Source organism: Tupaia chinensis, unplaced genomic scaffold, assembly GCF_000334495.1.
Source record: "Tupaia chinensis unplaced genomic scaffold, TupChi_1.0 Scaffold149011_1, whole genome shotgun sequence".
NCBI lineage: Eukaryota > Metazoa > Chordata > Mammalia > Scandentia > Tupaiidae > Tupaia > Tupaia belangeri.
This window is the reverse complement of record NW_006208857.1, coordinates 1650763-1676665: the sequence shown is the minus strand read 5'-3', so window position 1 is coordinate 1676665 and position 25903 is coordinate 1650763. Positions and strand designations below refer to the sequence as shown.

General features: G+C 45.1%; 1 protein-coding gene across 1 annotated transcript in view; it reads right to left on the bottom strand.

The window, feature by feature from the left end:
* ANO2 (anoctamin 2) overlaps window positions 1-25903 on the bottom strand; it is a 434288-nt gene that overhangs the window by 324439 nt on the left and 83946 nt on the right. Inside the window, exon 3 of the mRNA XM_027769235.1 lies at window positions 19286-19384. Within this exon, the coding sequence (XP_027625036.1) occupies window positions 19286-19384 (99 nt within the window). The remainder of the gene's footprint in view (window positions 1-19285; window positions 19385-25903) is intronic.

The window sequence follows — 25903 nt, the reverse complement described above, 5'->3', positions numbered from 1 at the left end:
AACTGGTACAAAATCGTTTATTTCTTCTAATCATTCTTCCTCTGCATTTTGATTTAGATTCAATTACAGAATGAACACAGTTCCAGTAACTGAACAGATCCAAATCACAAAAGTGTATTAAGTAAATGTGATGAGTTTTCTTTCCCCTCCCACCCAAGCCACCCTCTTCTTTAGAGCAAAGCTCTATTAACGTATGGAGTATGTTTTATCCTGACTCTTACCACATGTATAACTTACCACGCACCCATCCCTTTTCCAAAAGCTCTGATCACACTTCACATGCTCCACGATTTGCTCTTTGGCACCTTACGTATGTCATAAGACTGTTCTAGGCCGGTTCCTGCACAGCTACCTTACTGAACGCAGAGTACACCGCAGACGTGAGAGCTAATTCCTTCAGCAAATTCTCTCACAAAGGGCATTTATTGTCTTTTCCACACGCGCTTTTTTCTTGTCTTGATCCTATTTCTGATATGACCTTATAAATACTGTTGATGAATAAGACTTGAACAGATATAGTCAGAGACATTCCAGACAAACGAAAAGAAGGAAAGATCAAACTTGGTTTAAAGAGAGTTAACAGGTTTCTTTGGAGCATGGTGCTCTGATGGAAAAGAGGGACAGTTGTGGCAGAAAAGCAAACTGAGACCAGAACCAGGAGACGCTGCTGCATGAGCGAAGGGAAGTCAGAGAGGCTGTGAACAACGACCAAACCAGAGCAGAGAATGAGAAGAGAACGGAGAGAGGCTGTAAAAAGAGGCATGAGCTTGTTTCTGCGACGAGGGGTCATTTCCCACAGCCCACGCCATTGTTTAAGCATCTCCTGCATGCCTCGCTATGGATATACCTTAGTGCTAAACTACTTTCTTAATTGACACATAATAATTGCACTTATTTATGGGGTCCATTTGATTTTTTGACACACAAATACAATGTGTGTTGATCAAATTAGTATGATTAGTGAATACATCACCTCAAACATTTATTGTTACATTTTGTTGAAAACATTCAAAGTCCTCTCTCCTGCTATCTTGACGTGTACAATATGTGATTAACTAGTCACCCTTCTGTGCCATAAAACACTAAAACGTATTATTTATCTGTAATTTGGTATCCATTAACCAGACTCTTCCTATCCTCCCTCTTCTCCATGCAAGCCAATCCCTGGTAACCACTATTCTACGCTCTTCTTCTATGAGATCAATCATTTCAGTTTGCACCTGTGAGCATAAATACGCAGTGTTTGTCTTTCTGTGCTTATTTCACTTAATGCCCTCCAGGCTCATCCATGCTGCCCAAATTATAGGACTTCATTCTTTTTGATGGTCAAATAATATTCCTTCAAGAATATACACCCCGGGAACCAGCAGTTAGCGTAATGGCTATGTCGTTGGACTCCCATGTAGTCAACCGCGGTTCGCATCCCAGACCCGGTGGCTTAAGATTCACGCCGGGCGTGTATGCGTGCGTGCCCAAGATCCCGAGAGGAGAATGGAGGAGAAGGGATTGCGGCATGACTGTCCCCCCTGGGGGGTGATTTCTCGCTTTCTGTCTCTATGTCTCTGTCTGTCTGGTGAGTGCAAGCGCCCTACAGTGAAAATCTCTCCAAAAAAAAAAAAAAGAATATACACCCCATATTCTTTATCCATTCATCTATTGATGGACACTTACTGCAACATTATTATTATTTTTTAAGAGAAGTTTTTCCTATAGGGCATGTGCGCTTGCCAGAAAGACAGAGAGACAGAAAGTGAGCAATCACCCCCCAGGAGGGATGGCCACACCGCAATCCCTTCTCCTCCATACTCTTCTCAGAATCTTGGGCACACACGCACACACACCAGGCATGAGTTTAAGTCACCGGGTTCGGGACTTGAACAGTGGTCAACTACATGAGAGTCCAGAGACATAGCCATTATGCCAGCTGCTGGTCCTGCACATTAGTGCTAATTCTAAAGGTATGCTGCAAAGCCTAGAGGAGATAAGTATCTCAGCCAAGATCACACAGAGTACAGACCAGCTAACTACTGGGACTTTGGAACCCCCTGTCAAAGCCCGTTTTCTTGACTGCTGCATGAGTTTTTATCAGGAAAATGTGCCAGCTTACAAAATCGCTTCTGTTATAAAGCTCTTGACCATCCTGCCACGCCCCTCCTTCATGCTCTACAATCCAGAGTTCACCTCTCAGGCATCTCTGGGCCTGGAGAGATGGGGAGAAAGATGACCTCTTCACACAGTCATGGCATACCTTCCATGGGTTCTTCAGAACAGGTCTGACCATGCACACGCCCCGCCCGGGGCCTTAGCTAAGTAAGTGTCTTTACCCATAGGCATGGAAATCCAAAGTTCAGAGCAGGAGGGAAGCTGCCGAACTCTATCCTCCAGACACCTTGGGATGGCAGACATGGACTGACCAAGGGTAATTCTTCTTTGCCCACTCATCTCTGTTCCCTTCCTGATGACCTAGCCTAAAACGACTTTAACTAGAATAACCAGCACCCCCACCCCTAATCTTGCTTAGGGTTGCCAGATTAGACAAATAAAAATACAGGATGTCCAGTTTACTGGAATTTCAAATAAACAATTAGCTCATTTTTAGTACATGTATCCCATGCAACTTTTGGAACATGCCTATCCTAAGAGATTATAGCAGTAAGACGGTAGTTTTATTTACTACAGGTATGTTCCATTCAGTATTTGGAATGTAGGTGGGCTGAAGAAAAGCATCCTTGGCTTAACTGAAATTCAAATTTTACTGGGCATCCTGTATTTTATCTACTCTAGCTCATCTCCAACTCAATCTCTATTCTGGAATCCAAGTGATGATTCAGAAGCAAAAATATGACCATGTTACCTTCCCGCTAAAAAGCTTCCAATAGTTACCCACTGCTCTCATGACAGAGACCACCACTCACAGCCCAGGCAGCCTGCATGGTCTCTGGTTTGCTCAGTGCTCCCAGCCAACTGCCCTCCTTGGTTCCTCCAGCATGCTGAGCTCTCAGGCCCTTCATTTCCTCTCTCCCTGTCACCAGCTTCTGTTCACACTCGAGGTCTCACTCAATTGCCACTTTCTAGGGAAAGCCTTTCCTGGCTTTTAGACAAAGTCAAGCCCTACCTGCACAGTATTTCCTGAGCCCAAATCTCTCTCTTTTATAGCAGCTATCACAGTGGTAACTTCACATTTCTTTGATTGAATGACTGATGCCTGGAGGCCCATAATCTCTATGAGGACATGATACTTTGCACTGTGTTCCACATCCTTAGACGAATGAAGAATCTCTGAAGAGCTAGCGTTGACTAGAACAGCTGCAGTCAGCAAGCGGCCCAGGCTGGGGCAGAACCACCCTGAGATAACAGGCCCTGGTGTAAACAGGCCAGGCTGGGGCTAAAGAAAGAGCTAAAGTCTCTGACTAGACAGAATGCTTCCCTTCCTGTCCCTGCCAAGTGCAAACGCAGCCAGGATCCCAGCACTAACAGGGCCAGGATACCTGCCTTCGGGGGGAGCAGATTTATAATCCAGCAATTGTTCCAGGGCCTCATTCTAGCAGAAGTCAGCTGAGAACTTCCAAGCGCCCTGAGTCTCTTCCTGGCAATGGATCTGGTAGGGCTCACAGGGAGGAGTGGGCTAGCAGGAGTGGGCGCCCTTGCTAGGCAGGACCAGAATGAGTTCAGAATAAACTTTGCTTGCTTTTTTATGGGGAAGGTGCTCCAAATCACTGACAGTAGCATCATCTTTTGCCTTTAGGAAAAATAAGAAGGATGTGGAAGGCCAGAGACCCACCAGAAACTTCGTCGTGACACCTACACCATAGCCCTGGACAAGACCCTGTGCAGACGTCCCAGGCTGAAGCAGCACAGTGGATTTATGTTGGAAAGAGCATTCCCAGACTCTGGGGCCAGACACATATCCACAACACAACAGGTGTAGGCGCCCCTGTGGGCCATCCATGGCTGCTGGGCCTGCAGGGCAAACAACGTGCTTCCCACCTCCGTGCCGTTGGATGTGTTTTACCTGTCCCTGCACTTCCTCCCTTCTCTTCCACTGGCCGATTCCTGCTTCTCCTTCACGGTAAGACTCAAGTATCCACCTTCCCAGGAAGCCTTCCTTGTCCACTCACTCCCTGTCATGCTTCCTTAGGACCCTGGGAATGAGCACTTGCATCATAAAATTGACCATGGCTTACTTCTCTGGGTTCACTTGTCTGTCTCTAATTCTTGGCTTACTTGTCTCTCCCCACCAGACTGTGAACCTCCGTGTTCCTGGAACCCAGTATGAACATGATAACGCTTCCTAGGGGGTTAGCAGTGATGGCATAGAGGAAAACACACTGCTCTGTGGAGCTGGACCCACGTGGGACGGTTCGTTCTAGAAGGCACATGCATGCCTGTGGGCTGAACTGGGCTGAGACTGGAGGGTGGAAGTCACTGTCTCTCTCCCCATCCCGGTCCTTGCTGACACTAACTAGCTGCTTGACTTAGAGCAAGTCACTTCTGTTTCTTCATCTCTAAAGAGAGAACTAGGAAAGTTGTATTTCCCACCATAATAGTGTTAGAGGACCAGATTCACCCTCCTACCTGAAATGACCAAAATACCCACACAAAATACATGGCATAATAGTTCTCAAGATACTGAACATCAGGCAGCAAGGGGCAATAATGCCTGAGAAACAGGAACAGACAAGGCATGCCCCATGCTGGCTGCAGCTCCCTGCCTTGAGAGATGAGGGAGAAACCTGGGGGGGAGGGGAGGGGCATGGCAACCTTCACGAGTGGAGAAGACAGAGCTCCAAGTCTGGAAAGATCAAGCAATTAGACTTCACAGGACAGAGTACCTGAGAGCAGAGAGGAGCCAGACAACCCCATAGGCCTGCGGAAGGCCTCCTGTGAGTATTCAACAGCATGGATGGAAGGGAGTGAAGAAAGAACCATTGGAAGGGATTGGGAGTAGCCCTAGTCCCACCGGCCGTGACTCACGGGCCACTGGGTAGAGTACTAGTGTTGACTCAAGAGAGGTGGACACTTAGCCTTAGACTGGACACTGCTCCAAATCCACTCAATAAATCATACAGCAGGGAGCTGAACTAAACGGCTTCCGTGGTATTGCCCAAACCTAGCATTCTATGACTCTAAACAGTCAATGGAGAATAAACACTCACCCTTGGCACAGACACTCTAGGCACCTCCTGGAGGGCAGGCCCTGAGCCTGGCGGGTGACTGTGCCAAGTCCTGGAGAAGCACAAGGGTGACAACTGCTCTGCAGTGGTCCCAGCATGCCACAGGTGTCATGGAATGAGGGCGTAGAGGGGCCGTGAGAACCCTGCAGGTGTGCCTGCCAGGTAGCATGAGCACCTTCATTTTATTTATGCTCATGCAGAGGCTCAGAGGGACAGGGGCTTGCCAGTGACAATGATAAACTGAGCCTCACAGCCAGGTTTTCTGACTCCCCCAGCAAGGGTGCTTTCCTTAAATCTATCGCCCTTTGGTCTTTGGCAGGGCTCCATGGTCTACGCAGAGAAGGATGCAGGCTGGAGCTCCCCTTTCAGCCCTCTCCTCTTGCCTTCAGCAAGACCGAAGGAAGGCACCCCCATCCTTTATTATTCACAATACAGTCAGTAGTGGCACCATTATCGCGATTATTCTTGGACACCAGAGAATCAGGAACATCCTCAGAAAGGGCGAGACACATGTTCACCAGCTGTTCCCTATTACGCCCTCCCTGGGTACACGATACGCCTTTCATGTGCTTAAAATCATAAATAATTTTTAAAGTATGTTGCTCTTATTTTTTATTCCAGGGCTCAAATGTGGTTCTCATAAAGCCTTGCTTTGGCCTCACTGTTACAGTCTAAGGGGTTTACTGAGATTCCTTCTTTTCTTACTCCTTTTTTCCTTCTTGTCTCCTTCAGCCTCTCCTCTCCAGAGGGCCCAGCGGTGTGGTCTGAGGGCTGGTCTGTTTCCTTCCTGCATTAAAAGCATGTGCTTCCCTCGGATATAGGGGAGGGTGTTGGTTTCTGCCTTGGCCAGTACACAAGTCGCTGTCCCCAATTACAGATAAAGAAATGAGGCCCAAAGTTTCACTAACACGCCCAGTGTCGTACAAACATTTGGTGATCCAGTGACCCTGAGGATCAAGGAAAATGTGAGATAATAGAAGATACAAACAATACAGCTTTGATCATCCATGCGTCACTTAGATCTGCAATGGCTTACGAGGGCCTTTTGGGCTGGCAAGTGCTATGGTGGTTGAAGTGGCTGAACTCCCACGTGGCTGACTGTGGTTCGAGTACCAGGCCTGGCAGCTTGCTTTCTCACTTTCCTTCTCTCTCTTTCTCTCTCTCTCTCTCTCTCTCTCTCAATCTGGTCAAAAATCAAATAAAATAATGAAAGTGAATAAAACTAAATTAAATAATTTCTTAAAAATAAAAAAAGCAGCCTCTCCCAGGAACTGACAGCAAAGGTCAGCCAGGAGAGTAGACGAGGCGTAAAGGTGGGGAGTGCCCCAAGCTGGGAGTAGGTTCCAATCATCTGCCTCTGTAAGTTATCTGTGCTTTTCTCTGTGCCTTCACAGGTCGTGAAATCGCGGGGGTTCAGCTGTTAGTATTTAAAGCATCTGACTCATTTTGAGAAGTAGGGCTGAGCTAAAGACCCTCATCACACCCTTCTTCTCACCTCCAGTCGCCAAAGACTCAGGCACTCAGAGAAGTCAAGATTAACGAAACATGGCACCACAAGAGACTGGCTGGACGAGGAAGGAGCTCTCTGGAGCAGCAGAATCCGTCCTCTCTTCTCATCACCTGTTGGTGCGCGAGAATGGAAGCTGTGCCCACCGAACCTGGACCTGAGGGGCTCCATGCTGCTGAGCACCTGTCTCACTCGTGCCCTGGGCATAGCGCATTTACCCAGGCAAGTGAGGGGTGAGCCATCCACAGGTCAAGCTGGAGCAACTGAGGAGCTGCTGAGACCAGCTACAACCTCGAGCCAACAGGGAGACGCTCTGTGTGCACACCAAGTAAAGGAGCTCACCAGTCCCTTCGCCCCTACCCGTGCCGACAGGTAAATTTCCTGTCAGTAGCCCCATTGAATGTGGATGTATTTACAAAATGCACATTCTCTTCTGTCTAATACTGTATTTGTTTATGGCTTTTAATTCCATTGTCAGTCCAACCCCTACGTATGATAAAATCCAAACTTTGAAATTACCTGGCTGACGAAGTCCCTTACTAGCCATGCCTCCTGCCACCTACCCCAGTGTCAGCCCTGCCACAGCCTCTGGGCTGCGCCCACACTGGTGTCCCTCAGGTCCTCACACAGGTCGAGCTCTTCTCACCTGGGGGCCTTCAGGCACGTCCTCTCTTCTTCTGGAAGGGTCTCACTTGCCCTCACCATCCAGCAACCTCCTACCCAGATCTCAGGTCAGCTCAAATGGTGGATCCCTCCCTGCCCCTGCCCCTGCCCCTGCCCCTGTCCCATCTAAACGAGTTCCTCCAGGTGTCTCTCTCATATCCAGCTCTTTTGCTGCTGTGGACACCTCCCAGTTCATACCAGCCATAGCCTCACCACACCAAGCTACACAAGGCCAAGGCACAACCGAAGTCATCACTGAATCACCAGCCTTCAACCGAGCATCTGGTGGGTGAATGGCTGGACGGATGAACAGATGGATGGCTAGAGGGGCGCACAGATGGAAAAGGCAACATTCCAAAGGGCTAGGACCCCTTACACACAACCCAGCCTCACTCCAGGTACAGCTAGACTCTTTCTTAAATGTTTCTTGGTAACTGAAAGAGTTGCGGGTCCCAGATCAGTGAGAAGTGCTAGCAGTACATGCTACTATCACACGCACACCCCTCCACCGCAGACCTGCTACCGTCACACGCACACCCCTCCACCGCAGACAGCTCTGAGGGGGCCACACCTCTGCTTCCCCTTGCCCTCAATGGAGCCCCAGGACCCATCCCGGTATCACACTCTGCCAAGTCACCTCCAGTGGAGGAGATTAGGTCTATGTGACTCATTCTTTCATTCCTCATCAGCGTTTATTCAGTACTTAAACTCTGTGCCACTGTTCGAGGTGCTACTGATACAGCAAAGCAAAATCTCTCCCTTGTGGTGCTTCCAGTGTGGTAGGGAGACAGACAATAGAGAAATAAATATCGACTCAAGATCAGCCTGGTAGTGCCAAGTGTTAGGAAAAGCAAGATAAGGGGGTCGGAGCTTCTTTATTCAGTATGGTCAGGGGAGGCCATCTGAGACCTCTGGGCAAAGTGACCCCGTGAAGTAGGAGGGTAAATTCTGTGAGTATCTGGAGGAGGTCTTTCAGGGAAAAGGAATGGCAAGCAAAAGGACCCTGAGAGGAAAACATCCAAGGGTCAGCGAGGAGGCTGGTGTGACTGGAGCAGAGCGAGCAAGTGGGACAGCGGCGGGAGGTTAATATCTGCCTGCAAGTGAGAGAGACAGAACACACTTAGAGTCCCTGAGGTAGGTACTGTCATTCCTGGCCTCCCCTGACCAACATCCCTTTTGTGCCCAGGGCAGGAATCATTGAACAGCTTCAGGCTCAACCTTGCCACAGCCATGGGACACACCTAACTGGTGATCCCATTGTGACTTTGCACTCATTTGCAGGGACCTTATCAATGGAGTGGGAAATGTTTGACCACCTGGGGGTAAGGGTGTGGGGGGGGCAGGGAGGCTCCTAATATGCAAACTTTGCAGATCTCCATGGTGCAAATATTTCCAGTTCAAAGCTACCAATGAGCGGGACCAACAGTTGGCGTAATGGCTATGTCGCTGGACTCCCATGGGGTCAACCGCGGTTCGAGTCCCAGACCCAGTGGCTTAAACGCATGCCGGGTGCGTGTGCATGAGTGCCCAAGATTCTGAGAGGAGAATGGAGGAGAAGGGATTGTGGCATGGCCATGCCCCCTGGGGAGCGATTTCTCCCTTTCTGTCTCTCTGTCCCCCTCTGCCTTTCTGGTGAGCGCATGTGCCCTATAGCAAAAACCTCTCAAAAAAAAAAAAAAGCTGCCAATGAGGTATCAACTAGCTTACAAAGTCCTAAAAATTGAACAATCACGTCTCAGTAGCCACTGAGAGCCAGTACATGACTGAGTTCAGATCTTCCTTGGTAAGCTCCACCTAGGAGCCCCAGAAGCAAGCTGCCCTTCCTGCTCCTCTGCCTCTCCCCTTTGGCAGCCGCTTTCTGCACATCTGTAGGGGCAGCCATGGCCAAGCTGGGCCTGGTCTCCTGTCTCCTATGGAGGAGGAGCCATGTGTCCCCGATACTCAGGCAGTCCTGCTTCAGCGCTGTTGTCCTGGCATAATTACTATTATACCTCCTTTGCCCTCACAAGTGTCCCCTTGGGACAATCAATGGTCAGCCTGTCCACCACCCTCTGCTCTTAGCCCCACCAGCACAGGGTCCAATGTCCAGGTTCCAGACACCCCCAGATGGCCTGCACTATTCCACTCAGACAGATGACTTAAGGGCTTGCAAAAACAAAATCATCTCTTCTCTCTATTTTTTTCGTTGTAAATCTTCTTCATTAGATTTTTTATATAATAAATGTTTTAATTCACTTATTAGTTTTCTTTTTTTTTTTCAGTTTGTTTATTTTTCCATAAGGGAGACACAGCACCTCCAACAGGGTCTTGACACTGCTCTCCAACCCCCGCTTCCGCTGCTTCTGGACCACAGGCACGTGCATGCCCAGCGTACTCAGGGATGTCTCCAGACACAAACCTAAGACGTTCCCATGTGGGTCAGAGCCTCATGTTTCACCACTGTGCTACTGTCGTTCCCCAACACTTGCGGGCTTTTAACTTGACCGTCTGTAAGCCCCGAGTCAGGCTTGCCTGTCAGGCCTGTATGCTCTCCTAGAACATGGCCATGTGCCATCTCGGGTTCCTCACTGGGACTGCAGCAGTTGAATCCCACTGATTTTTTTGGTCTGGTCTTTGAAGATGAGAAGCATTGAAGAAAACAAAAAGAATAAAAAGCCAAAGCAGTCTGCATTCTTTCCAGCCTATTTAAATAACAATCAAAGAGCATGCACTCGAAAGCCCATAAAGATATCAAATAGAAACCCTACCCTCTTAGCTGCTTCTATTAAAATCAAATGTCTGAGGACAGGCAATGACAAGAGGAAAGCCCCACCTTCAACTGGCCAAGCCCATGTAGACAGCTACAGTTTCAGTTCATTTAAAAACAATTGATGATAATAATTTTAAAAATCTGTCCAGAAAGGCATCTTGAAAGCTGCATAGACGTGACCCATAACCCATGCCTGAGAATCTACAATTGTCCCATCCTTAAGAAAACTCAGAGTTTCTTGTGATTTTTACTTTCTGGATTTATCAAACTATCAAAGTAGCCTTAATGAGTAATTAAACCACCATCCGAAGAAAGAAGTTGGCCAAGGTGAGGAGAGAGCAGAGGGCAACTCTTTTGCTGAATTCCTTGGGGACTGCATGCAGCTGTGAAGCAAAATACCTACTGCTATGCTGAGTGACTCTGCTGAGAATCACAACCAATGGATCCTGGGGGTAGAGAAGCAAGAACGTCTGAGCATCAACAAGTCAGCCAATCCAGTATTTACTGAGCAATGAGCATTTATGAAACACCATGCTAGATTTGTAGGGAATGCATAAGCAACATAAAATATAGTTCCTGCTCTCGGAGAACTTCTGTCATGTTTGGAGACACAAGAGCAAGGCACCCAAAACAGACGAGGAAAAACTCACAGGTATGATAAATACTATGGGTTGACACAAAGTCCAGAAAAGGTGGGGCCGGTTCCAGCCGAAGGAATAAAGGAGGATCTAGGAGGGAAATACAATTGAGACTGGGATGCAAAGGAAGAGTAATATTTGTAGGGAAGAATGAAGAGATCATTCTAGAACAAGGGCCAAGTATCTAAACCATAAATAAAAGCGTTTAGCACTTTGCCTTTGATAGGAGTCTAACTCCATCAGGGCAGCCCTGATGCCGAACAGGACAGCTTGAACAGGTGGCAAACAAACTTTTTTTTTAGGTTTTTGCCATAGAGGGGCATGTGCTCGCTGGAGAGAGACAGAGGGAAAGTGAGAAATCATCCCCCATGGGGTACGGCCATGCCTCCATCCCTTCTCCTCCATTCTCCTCCTGGGACTTTGGGTTCACATGTACACATGCTGGTGTGCTTTTCAAGCTACTGGGTCTGGGATTTGAACCACAGTCTGCCATGTGGGAATCTGGTACCTTATCCACCACACCACCTGCTGGCCCCATATAATCATTTTGTACACAGAACACACATGATCCCAAAGGATTTTTCCTCAAGCTCCTCACTAATATCAATCACAGGAAAAAAATAATAAATTCACAAGTTGTCATTTGGTTTATATGGAAACCAGCATCTTAAAGCTATAACTGAGAATTTAGGGTCCAACCTTCTTACTTTACAGGTGAAAAATATGTATTCCAGGAATGTGAAGAAACTTACCAAACGGGTCCATAACAATGAAAAACTGAAAACTTAAATGTGTTATTTCCCCAAGTCCAAGATAATTCACTCTAAGATGGAATTCCTCAGTGTATATTCTGTAGAATATTAATAGGCACGCCACAGGGAAAGGTTTGAACAAAATTGAACCATTTTCTTTACGGTAAGACTTCTTAGAACTTCAACTTGATCAAGTAAATTGTAATAACTCGTGTTTCCAGAGTTTCTCAGGCTATGGAAATGTTTGGGATTGTTCGTTTGCTCATTTTTTTTAATTTTGGTTTTGGTTTTGGTTTTGGTTTTGGTTGGTAAAACCAAAGACTATTCTACAGAATTTGTTTGAGAAGCATCCTTACAGACCATGCTACCTACTACCCCAAATCCACTTACAAATTTTTCAGTAAAATAAGAGGATAAGAACAAGACTTTGGAGTTAGAAAGTCATCATTTTGAGTCTGTGGATCTATTTCCTTGAAGCTGTGCGACCTTGGCTAAGTTGAATAACCTCTCTGAACCTCGCTATCCTCAGCTATAAAATGGGGCTATAGCTAGTACCTATCTCATATCATTGTTGTGAGGATAAAAACAAAATAATGCACACAGACTCTTATCAAATAGCCCGGCTGATGGTAAGCATTACCTATATTTAAAACTCAATTAATTTTATCATCTATTTATCAACTTACACATAGTCTTTTGTTTTCAAGATATTTTGTTTTGAAAGGCATTGTTTATAGTGACTTATGAATCTTCCTTTTCAAAGTCAAATGAAAGAATTATAAAATGTAGAGAAGCTTTAAAACATGTTAATCCCCTTACCTATAGATACCTCTTACCAAGCTTTTATTTAATCAAACCAATGATTGTCTTTGGACATAGCATTATAAATGGGAAAGTAACTGTTGCATTGAACGAGCAGCTATTATGACATCAGCCACACTGGCCCCCTTCCACCATTCATATCAACATGAGCCTCTTTCAAACCCTCCTATCTCATCCAAACAGGAATGGAATGTGAAGAAGTAGTCAAAGACATGCCATAGGCATTCAGTGAGATGCATGCATAAAGACTCCTGCACACAACCCCAAACCCAGTGGCAAAGAGTCAACAAGGCTATCCCAAGTCATCTTAGAAGTTGCAAAGTGGGAGACCAAAAGATGGCTTAATGGTTACATTGCTGGACTTTCACATGGGTGACCACAGTTCAAGTCCCAGACCCAGTAGCTTCAAACTCATGCTGGTTGTATGTGTGTGTATGTGACCAAAATCTTGAGAGGAAAATGGAGAAGGGATTATGGCATGGCCAGAGCCCCTTGGAGGTGATTTCTCTTTTTCTGTCTGTCTCTCTCTCTCTCTCTTTCTCTCTTTCTCCAGAGGACATGCACACCCTATAGCAAAAATATCTCTCAAAAACAGTTTCAAAGTTGACTCCTGGGATGCAGAACAAGGCAACAAGCCTACCAGAGCCCCAGGTCCGAATTGTCTGCTTATTGCTTTCTGATCAGAGAAGAATGTCTTAGTTTCCTAGGGCTGCAATAGCAAATTACCACAAACTGAGTGGCTTGAAACAACAGAAATATATTCTCTCACAGTTGTGTAACCCACAAGTCTGAAATCAAGGTGCCAGTGGGCCTCTGAAGGCCATACAGGAAAACTCTTTCATCTTCTTCCAGGCATTCTCGGCTTGAGGCTGCATAATTCCAGTCTGTCTCCTTGATCAGATAGCCTTCTCCTCTGTGTGTCCCTGCATCCCATAACTCTTTTGGCTTTTCTCTTTTAAGTATACTTGTCATTGGATTTAGGATGCATCCTAAAACAAGGATGGTCTCATCTTCAGATTCTTAAGTAATTTTATCTGCAAAGATGCTTTTTTTTTTTTTTTTCAAATAAGGTCACACTCTCCAGTTCCAGGGCTAGGACTTGGATATGTCTGTTCAAATGTTACTGTTCATTCTATTCCAAAAATTATTAATTGTGTCAACTTGACTGGGCCATGAGGTGCCCAAATATTTGGTCAAACGTTATTCTGGATATATCGTGTGGGTATTTGGGGATGAGATTAACATTTGAATCAGAAAACTTATTTGAGCAGATTGTCCTCCCTAATATAGAGACCCTCATCAAATCAATTAAAGACCTGAATAGAACAAAAAGTCTCACCCTCCCATGATTATGGGAAAACACCTCCTGACTGACTGCATGAGCTGGGGCATCAAGCTTTTCTTGCTTTTGGACTTGAATTAGAACATCAGCTCATGGCTCTGGAGGCTGCTGATGGAATTACATCATGGATTTTCCTGAGTCTCTAACTCACTGACTGCAGATTTTGAGATTTCTCAGCCTCCAAAATTGCATGAACCAATTTCTTACAGATAATCTCTCTCCCTCCCTCTCTCTCTCTCTCTGTCTCTCTCTCTCTCTGTTGGTTCTGTTTCTCTGGAGGACACTAACTAATATGAGCCTCAAATCTGAGTTGCTGAGAAGCAGGTGATGCTGTGGTCCTGGCCAAGCAGAGCCCCTGAGGCAGGTTGGCACCATGAACTGGGGAAGACCTTCCTGTGGAGCTTTTGCAAAGTCACAGCTACCAAATGAGAATCTCTATATGGGCAGTAAAGGGCATCTAAGAATAACTTCTAATAATTTGCAACACTTAATAAAATTAATCATTTTCTCCTAAGAAGTCACTTGAGATTTAAAAAAAAAAAAAGCCTTTCTTTGCTTTATAAATGGAATTATGTCAGCTGATTATGAAAACACCAGTTTTCTCACACTCTTCAGAAAATTCTTAGTGACAGTTATGTATGTTTTCCATTAATGAAGAGGTGAAGATTGAAGCATTGTTTAATAAGTAGTATTTATGTCTACTAAAGTATGCCCTTTAGTAGACATAAATATTTCAGAAAGTGGGATCCACAAGAGAGGTTTAACCAGCTCTAATCTTTATCTTTGAATCCAGTTAGCTCATCAAAGTCACGCCGTATGTTTCTATGCATTTTCTCCTCCATTCTCCTCTCAGGATTTTGGGCACACATGTACACACACCCATGACCTTTTCGATGATCTAATATATACATTATTTTATGTTATAATTATCCCTAAAGTAGTCTAACACTAAGCCTCAGTTTTTATCCAGACTTGGTTTGAGAAATGACCATACAAAGAACATTCTAGCATCTTATATGAAGACATAGTCCCCTATATCATTTATTGTCTTTTACACAACAATGATACTTTAGCAAGAGGAAAAAGCTGGGCTCCTCTGACCAAACAGCTGTTTACCGGCCTAGCCATGGAGGTATGCACAGGAGGGCACAGGTGTGCAGTGTCTGATGCCATGTAGAAAGATGGGGTTCAATTCTCTGCCTAACCTCAACAGGCCAGACACAGTGGCATGAGCCTGTAGTCTTAACTAACAAGGAGACTGGGGCAGGAAGATGGCAGCATAGCGAGACCTTGTTAAAACACTCTCTCCTTCCCATACTCTTTCTCATTAAAACAAAGGAGAAACTATATAGAAGCTTATTTCTATAGATGATGTGAGCCACTGTCTTTTCTGCCCTGGCCACCATGAAGCTCAGAATGAAATTGTGTCCCACTTACATCTATCACCTTTATTTTCAATTTGCACTATTTTTTTTAACTTTTTTTTGTTTTTGGAGAGGTTTTCGCTATAGGGCGCGTGCGCTCGCCAGAAAGACATAGAGAGACAGAGAGACAGAAAGCGAGAAATCGCCCCCCAGAGGGGATGGCCACACCGCAATCCCTTCTCCTCCATTCTCCTCTCGGGATCTTGGGCACGCATGCACACATGCCTGGCGTCAATTTAAGCCACCAGGTCCAGCACTTGAACAGAGGCCAACTACATGGGAATCCAGCGACATAGCCATTACGCCAACTGCTGGTCCCCGCAATTTGCACTATTATTATTTCCTTTGTACTTCCCTACTGCCCCAAAATTAATGTTATTTTTTTTCATGTTTTCTCTTTTAAAATTATATACTTAAAAATGTAATGTACTCATTCATTTGCTTGTAACCTATCTTGGGAAACAGACTAAAACTATGAATCAAATAATTCCAGGTTTATGAGGCAGCACTAAGAGTAGAACTCAAGGTCTCCACTTGTCACAGTTCTGTCTGTCCCTTAACATGGGTACCTTCATGCTCTCCCCCTGCATGGCGTCTTCTTGCTGGCTTTCCCAGCGCCTGTCCCACCTCACGTGTGGCCAGCATGTTTATGGAGGTGGAAGAACCCATGCTCTAGGAAACAGAAATCCCCCAGCACAGAGTCCACAGGCCACCCTGTCCTACTTCACAGATTCTGTGCCTAGGCACTGGCTGCTTGAGCAGGGTTAAGGGACGGGGCCCCCAACATGGCACAGCTGGCTGTGATGGGAGAGGAAAGGGAAGAACAGGAAGGTCCAGCCCTGACAGGTGCTACACCATGAACAATACCAACAGCAGTAACGTCAGCAGTTACTGCGCTCGGTGCCGGGCTTTCTGTGTACATCACCACCACCCCTCTCAATAGCCTCTGCCTCTATTCCTCCTGCTTGGGAGAGGTGTAGAGTATTGCTCCTGCTTCCCTAAAAGATGTAGCTTGCTAGATGTTAACAGCCTCAACCTGCATGCAAAAGACTCGTTCGCTAAAGTTGTCGCGGGCTCCTAGGCATGGCCAACAAGAGCCTTGCAATGTTAATCGCTCTGTTGACAACAGCTAAAGATTAACAGTCTGGACAAAAGTGACAGCCCTGTCACATCTTCCAAAGTTAGTGGACACTGTCTGGATTAACATGATTTCCTTAACAAGGAAATCATCCCTACTAGTCTCAGTTATCAACCCCTCATCTCTTCCTGACCTTATCTCTGCAAGGGGCCTGGGGAATAAGTGAATGTGAGGGGTGAGAAAGAGATGTGTGTGTGTGTACATGTGTGTGTGTGTGTGTGCACATGAACAAAGTTGATAATCTTGCATTTTTGACATATAACACTCACTACTACATAGGTGAAAAAGCTTTCCTGCAAACCCAAGCATGTTCATTTTCACTTATGAAGTACACTTTTAAAACATCTCTGTTATTTATGGAATGAAATAACAGAAAGCTCTTCGAAACAGTGACTTACTGTAAGAGGCTGCACATCACATCTGAAGAGTGTTGTTATAGGCCAAAGTCAGTAATCTTGCATTTTGACATATATGTGTGAATGAGAAATAAACAGAAGAGTTGACCACAATCTAGAAGAGCCCCCTGCCAGGGCTAGACCTTCCTGTTCTTCCCTTTCCTCTCCCATCATAGCCAGATGTGCCGTGTTGGGGGCCTGTCCCTTAACCCTTGGTAATTAACAGAAGTGAAAACGCTCATGCCCCCAAATACCTATTTCTAACCATCTCAGGCTGCTTGGGGCCAAAGGCCAGGTCTTCCCGCCCTGTCCTGTGCATGCGTTGAGTGTCCCTCACAAGATGCTGGCTCTTCTGTTGTTGTTTTTGGAAAACAAACACTTCCTTCCAAGACTCCCCTCCCAGTTAATATCTGTGCTTAGGACTCTGAGTCCCTGGATGCATTACAATGGATTTGTCCAGATTTGAGATCGATTTCGTGATTTCCTCCCCATCTTCCCAGTCTCTCTGGACACTACTGGGTTATGATCCAAGCTCCACCGGCCTGGAGGGTGTTTAATGGGTCCCACACCATGCCTCATTCTTCCTCCACCTTCCCCCTGCTGCCTGGATGTGGCTCTCTGCAAATATAGTTTATTGTCACTTTAGTCACTTCCCAAGCCTATTAAAAAAAGAAGAGACATGCCACTGGGCCCACACAACCCTGCAGACCACCTTGTCTTATTGTCCCCTCTCCATGGTCCTCTCTCACCTGAGGGATGGGTTCAACCCACCCCCACCCCTGGAATCGGTCTCAGATTAATTTTACAATAAGCGTCCCAGCCAGCATACCATGTTACATCCCCCTCGCCTGTTTATAATGGTCCCTCTGAGGTCAACAACGAGCCACTGCATTCTGTGAATACAAGGAGGATCCAGGGCCATGTGGCTGAACCGGCTGAAGGATGCCAGAACAGTCCACCTGTGTTGAGTCTGGGACCCAGAAACGTTGGGAAAAAGCTCTTTCCAGTGTATCTGTGGCCTTGTACAAGCAGCCTTGTAGTGCACATGGCTTTGCCTCTCCCTAGACTCCCTAACCCACAGATGGACATGCGGACTCTGTGCTGTACTAATGAGCTGCCATTAGACACAGTGTGCAATCACTGCTCTGGTGTCTGGACAGGTGCACTCTTCTTGTCATGCCCTTGGACTGGCAGGCCCTAGGGGCATGGCTGATCCGATGGCCTCACTGCCTCTCCCAAGGTTTTCTTACAGTGGGAACTTTGTCAGTATTGGCTGCTTATTTGGTCAGAAGGAAGTTGATTGGAGGAATAGAAATTGAATACACATAAAAATGGTTGAGAAGGCAGATCTTCACTACCAACAGATCCACTTAATCATCTATGAAGATAAAAAAAAACATGAATTTAATACTTCGTGAGTCAGGGACACATGATGACATCAGTCATATTCTAGTATTTGGTAAGTGACTTTTGGTGAAGACAGTAGGTATATTGGTAGTGGAAGTGGTATTAGCATAACCAACCATGGAAACCAACATGGTGCCAATGACTATAAAGATGCTCCCGACAACGTGGATGGTGGTGGGAAGACAGGTGATAACAGTGGGAGTGCAAGAGGCAGCAAGTTCGGAGTTCTGCTAATGGTGAGAAGGGTGGAAACGATGGCAACGGCAGTTACAGATCAAGACCGTGTCCATAAAGGGCGGTCACCACTTGTACAGCTACACTATGGATATGTATGTGTGTGTGTGTGTGTGTGTGTGTGTGTGTGTGTGTGTAAACGGGAGACTGAGACAGAGAGAGGAAGACAGACTAGCCATGCATCGCCACAGTTGCACTACAGCACCATCTGCTCCAAGACCTTTCCTAAGAGACATCTCAAATGGTAATAGCTACTCCTTTCCCCTAAAAGGCCTAATAAAAAAATAAATGGGAGAGCTGTAAGCACATACTTCCCTTCTCTCTGTATTCTGTCTGAAAACTATCTCAAATATCACTTAAACCATTTGGCACTCAATCCATATGTGCATCAGAACGTCCTGGGGATTTTTTTTTTCCCCACAATACCAATAGCAGACCCTGGTGAGGTCTACAATATACCAAGCAACTGAATCAAAATTCCTGAGCTAAGACACTGAAGGACCATTTTGAAAACATCCCCCAGATGATGTTAACTCACCTGATTAACCACCTTCTATTTTATAAAAGAGATAAATGAAACACATCACCCCATAAATGACACCCACCCACCTAATGGCAGAATCATCATCAGCACAGGTACCTTCAGAGCAACTTTGGTGCCATTTTTCCTGCACTCTGCCGACCCAGTCAGCAAGACTTGCTGTCTGATCTCATTACTATGTTCACTCTACAGAAATGCCTGGTAGTGCTGGGACCTTCCCAGGAAGAGGCAGAAAGGAAGTATAGAAGAGAAATGAGGAAGGCAGACCAGGCCAACATTTTTGCACAGAGCATGACCCAGGCAATGCTCTGAGGTAGAAGCCTTTCTCTGCTCACCCCAGCTTTCCTTCTTATCCCACCCACATTGTGACCACATACTTTGGATCCTTGGGGAGGCAAGTGTGATTTCAATTCCTCAAAACACACATCCCACCTGGCCTTATTCCCAAACTCTTCACATCATCCAGCCCTCCAAAGGCCCAGAAGTAGGAGAAACATACTTTCTTGGTGGGAACTTTGATCTTCAAGAATTCTGCCTCTCTGGCCAGCACCTGCCATGGGGCGTGTATCCGGACAAAGATGGATCCCTGGCTTTTACTCTGCAAGGTACAAAGAAAGAAGAAATGCAAACACTTGTAAGGACATAGTTTAAGTTCCTGATTGCCCAGCGGTCCCAAACTGGAAGCTCAGACCTGTTATTCCTTCAGTTTCTGATTTTGTTTTCTTTCAATTCCACCAGGGACCAGTCCCTGCCCACTGTACCCAGTTCATCTATTCTGTTCCAGAATTGCTATCATCAAAAACCATAGAGCAGAATTCCCAGAGCATAGTTTCTGGAAATTTGGTGGCATCAGAGGAAAAAAAGAGTTAAATAATTCTGATCACATACCTGAAGTGTAAGCAATTAGACATCCCATTGTTACGTCCCAACTGTTACACTCTTCGCAACAACTGACCAGCTTATCGCCACTAGCATTCAGTGATGAACCTGAACTTTGTCTCCATTCACATGTTTTCATTGAACTTTTCATTGGTTTTTGTTTTTCATTTGTTTTTATTGTTGTTTTGTATGACTATTTGTTTAGATATAAATTATTTTAGGGAGCAAGGAGGAAGGGCTCCTAAGACCAGAGTATATGTGTGTAACAAGGAGGTGGAACGGAATTGAATGGATGACAGCAAAGGCCTTCCAGAGTATTGAAACCTAAGATAAGTTGTTTTGGATTTGTTTTTTGTTTTGTTTTTTTTGTTTGTTTGTTTTGTTTTGTTTTGTTTTTTTTTTTTTTGGAGGGGGTTTCGCTATAGAGTGTGGGCGCTCACCAGACAGACAGAGAGAGACAGACAGAAAGTGAGAAATCACCCCCCAGGGAGGATGGTCACGCCTCAATACCTTCTCCTCCATTCTCCTCTCGGGATCTTGGGCACGCACGCACACATGCCCGACGTGAGTTTTAAGCCACCAGGTCCGGGACACGGACCGCAGCCAACTACGTGGGAGTCCAGTGACATAGCCATTACGCTAACTGCTGGTTTCCTTGTTTTGTTTTAATTTGCCAGAGTGTGTGGATATGCATCGGAGAGCAAAAGGGAGAAGTCACCCCCTCATGGGAGTGGTCACGCCACGATCTCGTCATTTCTCCCTCCGTTTTGGATTTTGGTCACGCATGCAGGCACACATCCCTGATTTGTTTCTCAAGTCACAGGATCCAGGACTTGAACTGTGTGGTCAACCCTGTGAGATCTAGCCACTTTAATCCTGCCTTAACCTCATGCCATGGACTGTTCCCTGAGTTGAGTTTTAGTGGAGGAGTAGAAGAAAAAAACGCAGTGAGTACGAATGGCATTCGAGATGCAGGGGACACAAACGTGTTCAGGAGTTACAAGCCGTTGGTTGTTGATTTTGCTTTGAGTAGCTCTCCTTCCCCAGTGGAGATGCTCTTGTAGAAGATGGTCTTGAACAAAAGCCTGAGAGCAACAGTTCAGTAAGCTGTTGCACTCCTGCAGGTGAGATATGAGGGTTAAACTTTGCAATTTAATAGCTGTGGAGAAGAGTTAAAAATTCACATCTATAATTAACATGAGTCCAGCAACTGACCGACTATGTAAGGTGAAAGAGGGGGACGTATTGAGGTTGACTCCCAGGCTAGTACTAGTATTTGAGAGATCGCATGTCTTCATTGTTTATTCTTCAAGTTTGGGTTTGTGTTCTACAATTGTGCTGGTTTAGCCCCCGAATCACAAAAATGGCCTACCAAAGCCTGAACATAGTGATAGAAATAATGCAAAAAGTACAACCCCAAATAGTGTCAAAAACATAAATCATGAACTGGGTTCCATTGTGGATACAGAAAATGAATCTATGCCCCAGGATACCCTGATTGTGTTGTATATTGATTTTGGAAAAAAATAGTCAGGAAAGAAAATACCATAATAAGTATTTGCAAACGAGGCTTTACTGACTGAGCAACCCATTTGTCCTGGTTACTGTATCTGCTATAAATATGTAGAAGGGTCTTCATTTCCATCATGATACCATAGGTATCTCATCTTCATGACAGGGAGTCATCCACACCTTCAAATAAAACCTCAGTTGTTTTTTGTTCCTTTTTACAGAACATGCAACACACACACACACACACACACACACACACACAAATACCTCTTGATATTTAATTAATTTTTTCACTAAACAAAAAAAAAACAAAAACCAAGTCAAAAAAGTGGCAAGAGTCCCATTATTAGTGAGAAGCTTATGAAACTCTCTGTAAAATTAATCACAAACATTGTGAATAGAAAGGAAGTAAAACAAGCTGATGGCAAAATCCTTAATCACATGACCGTTGGAAATCCCATAAAATCTATGCTTTGCGGTGGGAAGGCACTGATGGCTGGCCAGCATGTCGCTGACCTTAGGGCAAAACCTCTAAGGGCTCAGGGAGCCGTCGGGTCCCAACAAGTGTGCTATATGGCACTGGAAGTGCTCAGAGGCTTCTCTCCCTCAATATTATACCCTCAATATTCATGCCACAGGGAAAAGGAGGTTGTTACGAAAGTAGGAGAAGGCAACAAGCCTGTGTTCAGTGAAGATATAACTGCTCAGTTGTGCCCCAGTCACGAAGTTCCCAAAAGACCACCAGGGAGCCATTCCAATGTAAGCACAAGGGTCGCTTTTATTCAGGCTCGAGCCAGGACTCCCAATCTCACCGGCACAGCAGGTCAGAGTTGAGAGCCCCGCATGTTAGTTGGGCTGGGTTTTTATTTAGCTGTTGGGGGAAGGAGGTCTAGGGGTGCTGAGGAATATACTCAGGTGGCTACACATTGGCTGTAGATTACAGGGAGTGTAGCTGTCTCTGGTATCTCCTTTGTTTCTCTCATTGGTCAGTCCCTGTGGGTGATGGTCTCATGACTTTTTCTTACGTGAATGGCTTGCCTCCTTGAAATGGCGCCAAGTCTCAGCAAGGCGGGTTTAACAAAATGGAGTCGCCCTGAAAGAAATGGAGTCGCTCAGGCCCTTCACTCCCGTGAAAGTTAGCCTTGCTGAAATCATAGCCTAGCTTCATTCACAAGCAGTAGCTGGGGTTCAGCAATATTCTCTGATCTTGGAGCAGCATTGGAGATAGAAGTGGAAGCCCTGCTCCTCGCCTAGGACTGTGACGTTCCAGGGGTGTGCAGAAAAATAGCGAGGAGAAGACACTGATGCTAAAGGAGCTCACATGTTTCTTTAAATGACAAGTAAGATAAAAAGATATGGCACTCGTAATGGAAATGAAGACCCTTTCTATGATTTTAAGTGGCAATTCCACACTACATTCAGTCGTTTAAATCCAGAATCTAACTCCACTTTAGGGATGAAAATTCATGATTTATTGGTGGAAGAATGAAGACTAGGGGCTGGACACTAACGCAGCAATAAAAGGTTATAATCAGGCCAACTCAAATGGAAAAGATTCAGGTTCTCATCCAGGGACCTCCCTGAGTAGGCTGGGTATGCAAGTGCCCAAGATCTGGACTGACTGAAGCCGAGGTGGATTGCTGGTGGGGAACCCTGTTGGGAGTCTCCCTCTCTCTTTCTCCCTCTCTCTTTCTCTCTCTCTCTCTCTCTCTCCCCAAAGATATAAATAAATAACCATTTTTTTTAAAAGCAGAGTTTCACAAGAAGATTGAACTGTGGCATAAAAGGCTTAGAGAGTCTAGAGTTCACCAAGTACCTGAAATTAACAACCACCCCAAGGCATACTTAGCGAGTGTGGAGTATATGCCAGAACTGAGCTAGGTGGTTACAGCGTCAGTTCATATATTTACAACTACGCTGTACAGCCCCTATTGTGACTATTGCTAGTTTATAGCTAAGGAAACCAAGGCAAGAACAATGTAAGCAATTTGCAAAGCCATTATGAAGTTACACAGATAGTGCAATAGAAATAGCTTTCAGATCCAGGCAGCATTTGCTCTACCTGACGCCTTCGTCCTGTCACTGGAAACAGACATGGCGTGTTTGTTACTAGGCAGAGTTAACCTGTTTCCTGGCTTTAAGTTTCCTAAGCAAAGTTCCTTAGCATTTCAAAACTGCTTCTCTTGAAATTACCAGCTAAACTTGCTATTGAAAGTAGTTAGATTATTTAAGAAATTGTGTGATCAACACAATGTGGAGAGGGAAAGGAATGAAAGACAACTGTAGACACCAGAGATAGTGTAAGAAGAGGGTGGGAAAGGGCAGAGGGTCAGACATAGGGGGGTGTATATATATATACACCCCCACACATAAATGAAACTAGAAATGGAAAATTATTGACGATAACATGCATAATTAAGCCACTATGCAGTATATTCTGGATAGGAGGTCACATATGTTGTGACGATGCTTAGGGGATAAATGTAAATTAATTAATTTAAAAAAAAGTTTCAGAAAAAAAACATGAAAACTGCTTTTCTTGAAATTAAAAAAAATGCATTAAAAATACCTATTTGATGACTGCAATAATCTAGGTGCTACTTTATAGTATGTTCATTCTACTCACTGAGGTTTACGCCTAAAGTCAGACTTGTGTTCATGGTTATGTATATATCAGCTGCGCTTGCTATTGGAAATATTTAGATTAATTACTATCTTTAGTGAATCAATAAAATGTGGGGGGGAAGGCATAAAAAGCAACCAGGAAGGGACCAGCAGTTAGCATAATGGCTATGTCGCTGGGCTCCCACGTAGTAGACCACGGTTCGTGTCCTGGACCTGGTGGCTTGAAACTCACACTGGGCACTTGTGCATGCGTGCCCAAGATCCCAAGAGGAGAATGGAGGAGAAGGGATTGCGGCGTAGCCATCCCCCCTGGGGAGTGATTTCTCACTTTCTATCTCTCTGTCTCCCTCTGTCTGGCAAGCGCACGCACCCTATAGCAAAAACCTCTCCAAAAAAAAAAAGCAACCATGGATACCAGAGACAGTGTGGGAGGAGGGTGGGAGATAGCAGAGGGTGAGAGATAGGGAATTAGAGATGGGAAAAAAAAGCAAAATATACAGGAAACAAGAGGTGGAAAATTATTTGTTGACGATAACACGTATGTTGATGTGCTTGATTGAGCCAATATACAGTGTATTCTGGATGGAAAATCTCATTTTGTATGCTGTAATGATGTACAGTGAATGAATGTAAATAAATAAATTTTAATTTTTAAAAAATCTGACAGCTGCAAGAGAACACAAAGCCTGTGTTTCAACTAAAATCAAACCACGGGACAGATAAATAATCTATATGGCAGCCCTAAGATGAAACGCTCAGCCTTCCAGCCCCCAAATGTGAGATAGCTCTCACAAAACAGCCCAAAAGTGGCTTTCCGTAAGGAATCACCCCAATTTCCACATCCGTCTTTGGTTAGAATGCCCAGGACAACTAGCCGACAGAGTCATCCATCACTTGCTGCTGCTTCAAACTGCAATGTAAGCTTTCCTAATTCAGAGAAGATAAAGGGGAAGAACAGAAACCATGTGTGAAGCCGACCTGCAGCCCCAGTTCATTGTCATAGTCACAGAAATGATGGTTCTGGTGAAAGCTGGCAGACCGTATCGTCTTACTCCTACTGAAGATGAAGCTGAGACTATTATTCATTTTAATGTGTTATATTGTTTTGTCCTTATTTTTAAATTATGATGAACAACGTTTTCATTTTATCTAGAATTGATGACTCAATACATAGCAAATGCCCAGTAAGTGGGTGCAGGTGTTCAAAGTTTGAAGAAGGGTAAGGGTCACATTCCATGGCCTCCATGGTAACCTGTGAGCCAGGCCCTGACAGCCATTCTCACGTATTCGTTACTAAGTGTACGGCCATCCAGATTCAAGTCTACGTCTCCTCACAATGAGGTGTGTCCGTAGCAGTCATTTCTGGCCAAAGTGGTATAAGTAGGCGTGTTATGAAGAAGTTTCTAGCAACCACCTTTAACGAAAGTGAGCAGGCGCCTTTTTCTCCTTCCCTTTCTCCTTCCCTCTCCCTAATCTGCTGCCTGGAACATAGATACAAGTATCTTATAGTTTGAGATCAAAGTTCATCCAAGGAACAGCAAAACGTCAAGAAAGAAGCTGGATCTGACTCAGTAGAGCACCATAGCAATTCTGGGCTGCCTCTTGGGTTTTTTATGTGAAAGATAAAATTCTACCTGCTAAGCCATTGTGATTTCAGAGGCTCTGTCAGTTGCAGCCTATCCTTATCCTCACGAACGCAATGTTTCCCAGTGTAGGACGCTCACTTTCTCCAGCAAATCATGGCTCCTTTCCATCCTCCTGAAATGAAACTTGTTTCAAATGAAAATAGAAGCTAAACTGAAGTGTTGGGGTATTAATACCTAGTCATCTTTTCCTTTCATGTCATGCTGTATTGTTACCATCTCATAAAAAGGAAAACATGCAAGCTGATGTAAAACATTAGCTGGTGTGGCTGGCTATGTTTCCAGAAGAAAAAACAAACACTTGAACAGAACCATCATCAAATTCAGAAGCTCTTTTTACTAATCTAGAAATCTAAAATGAGAAATAGGCATGTATTGAGTTGGAAAAAAGTTTGCTTATCCTATTAGGGACCAACCAATGTCCATCCTACCCTGTTTTTGGATGTAGATTATTTCAG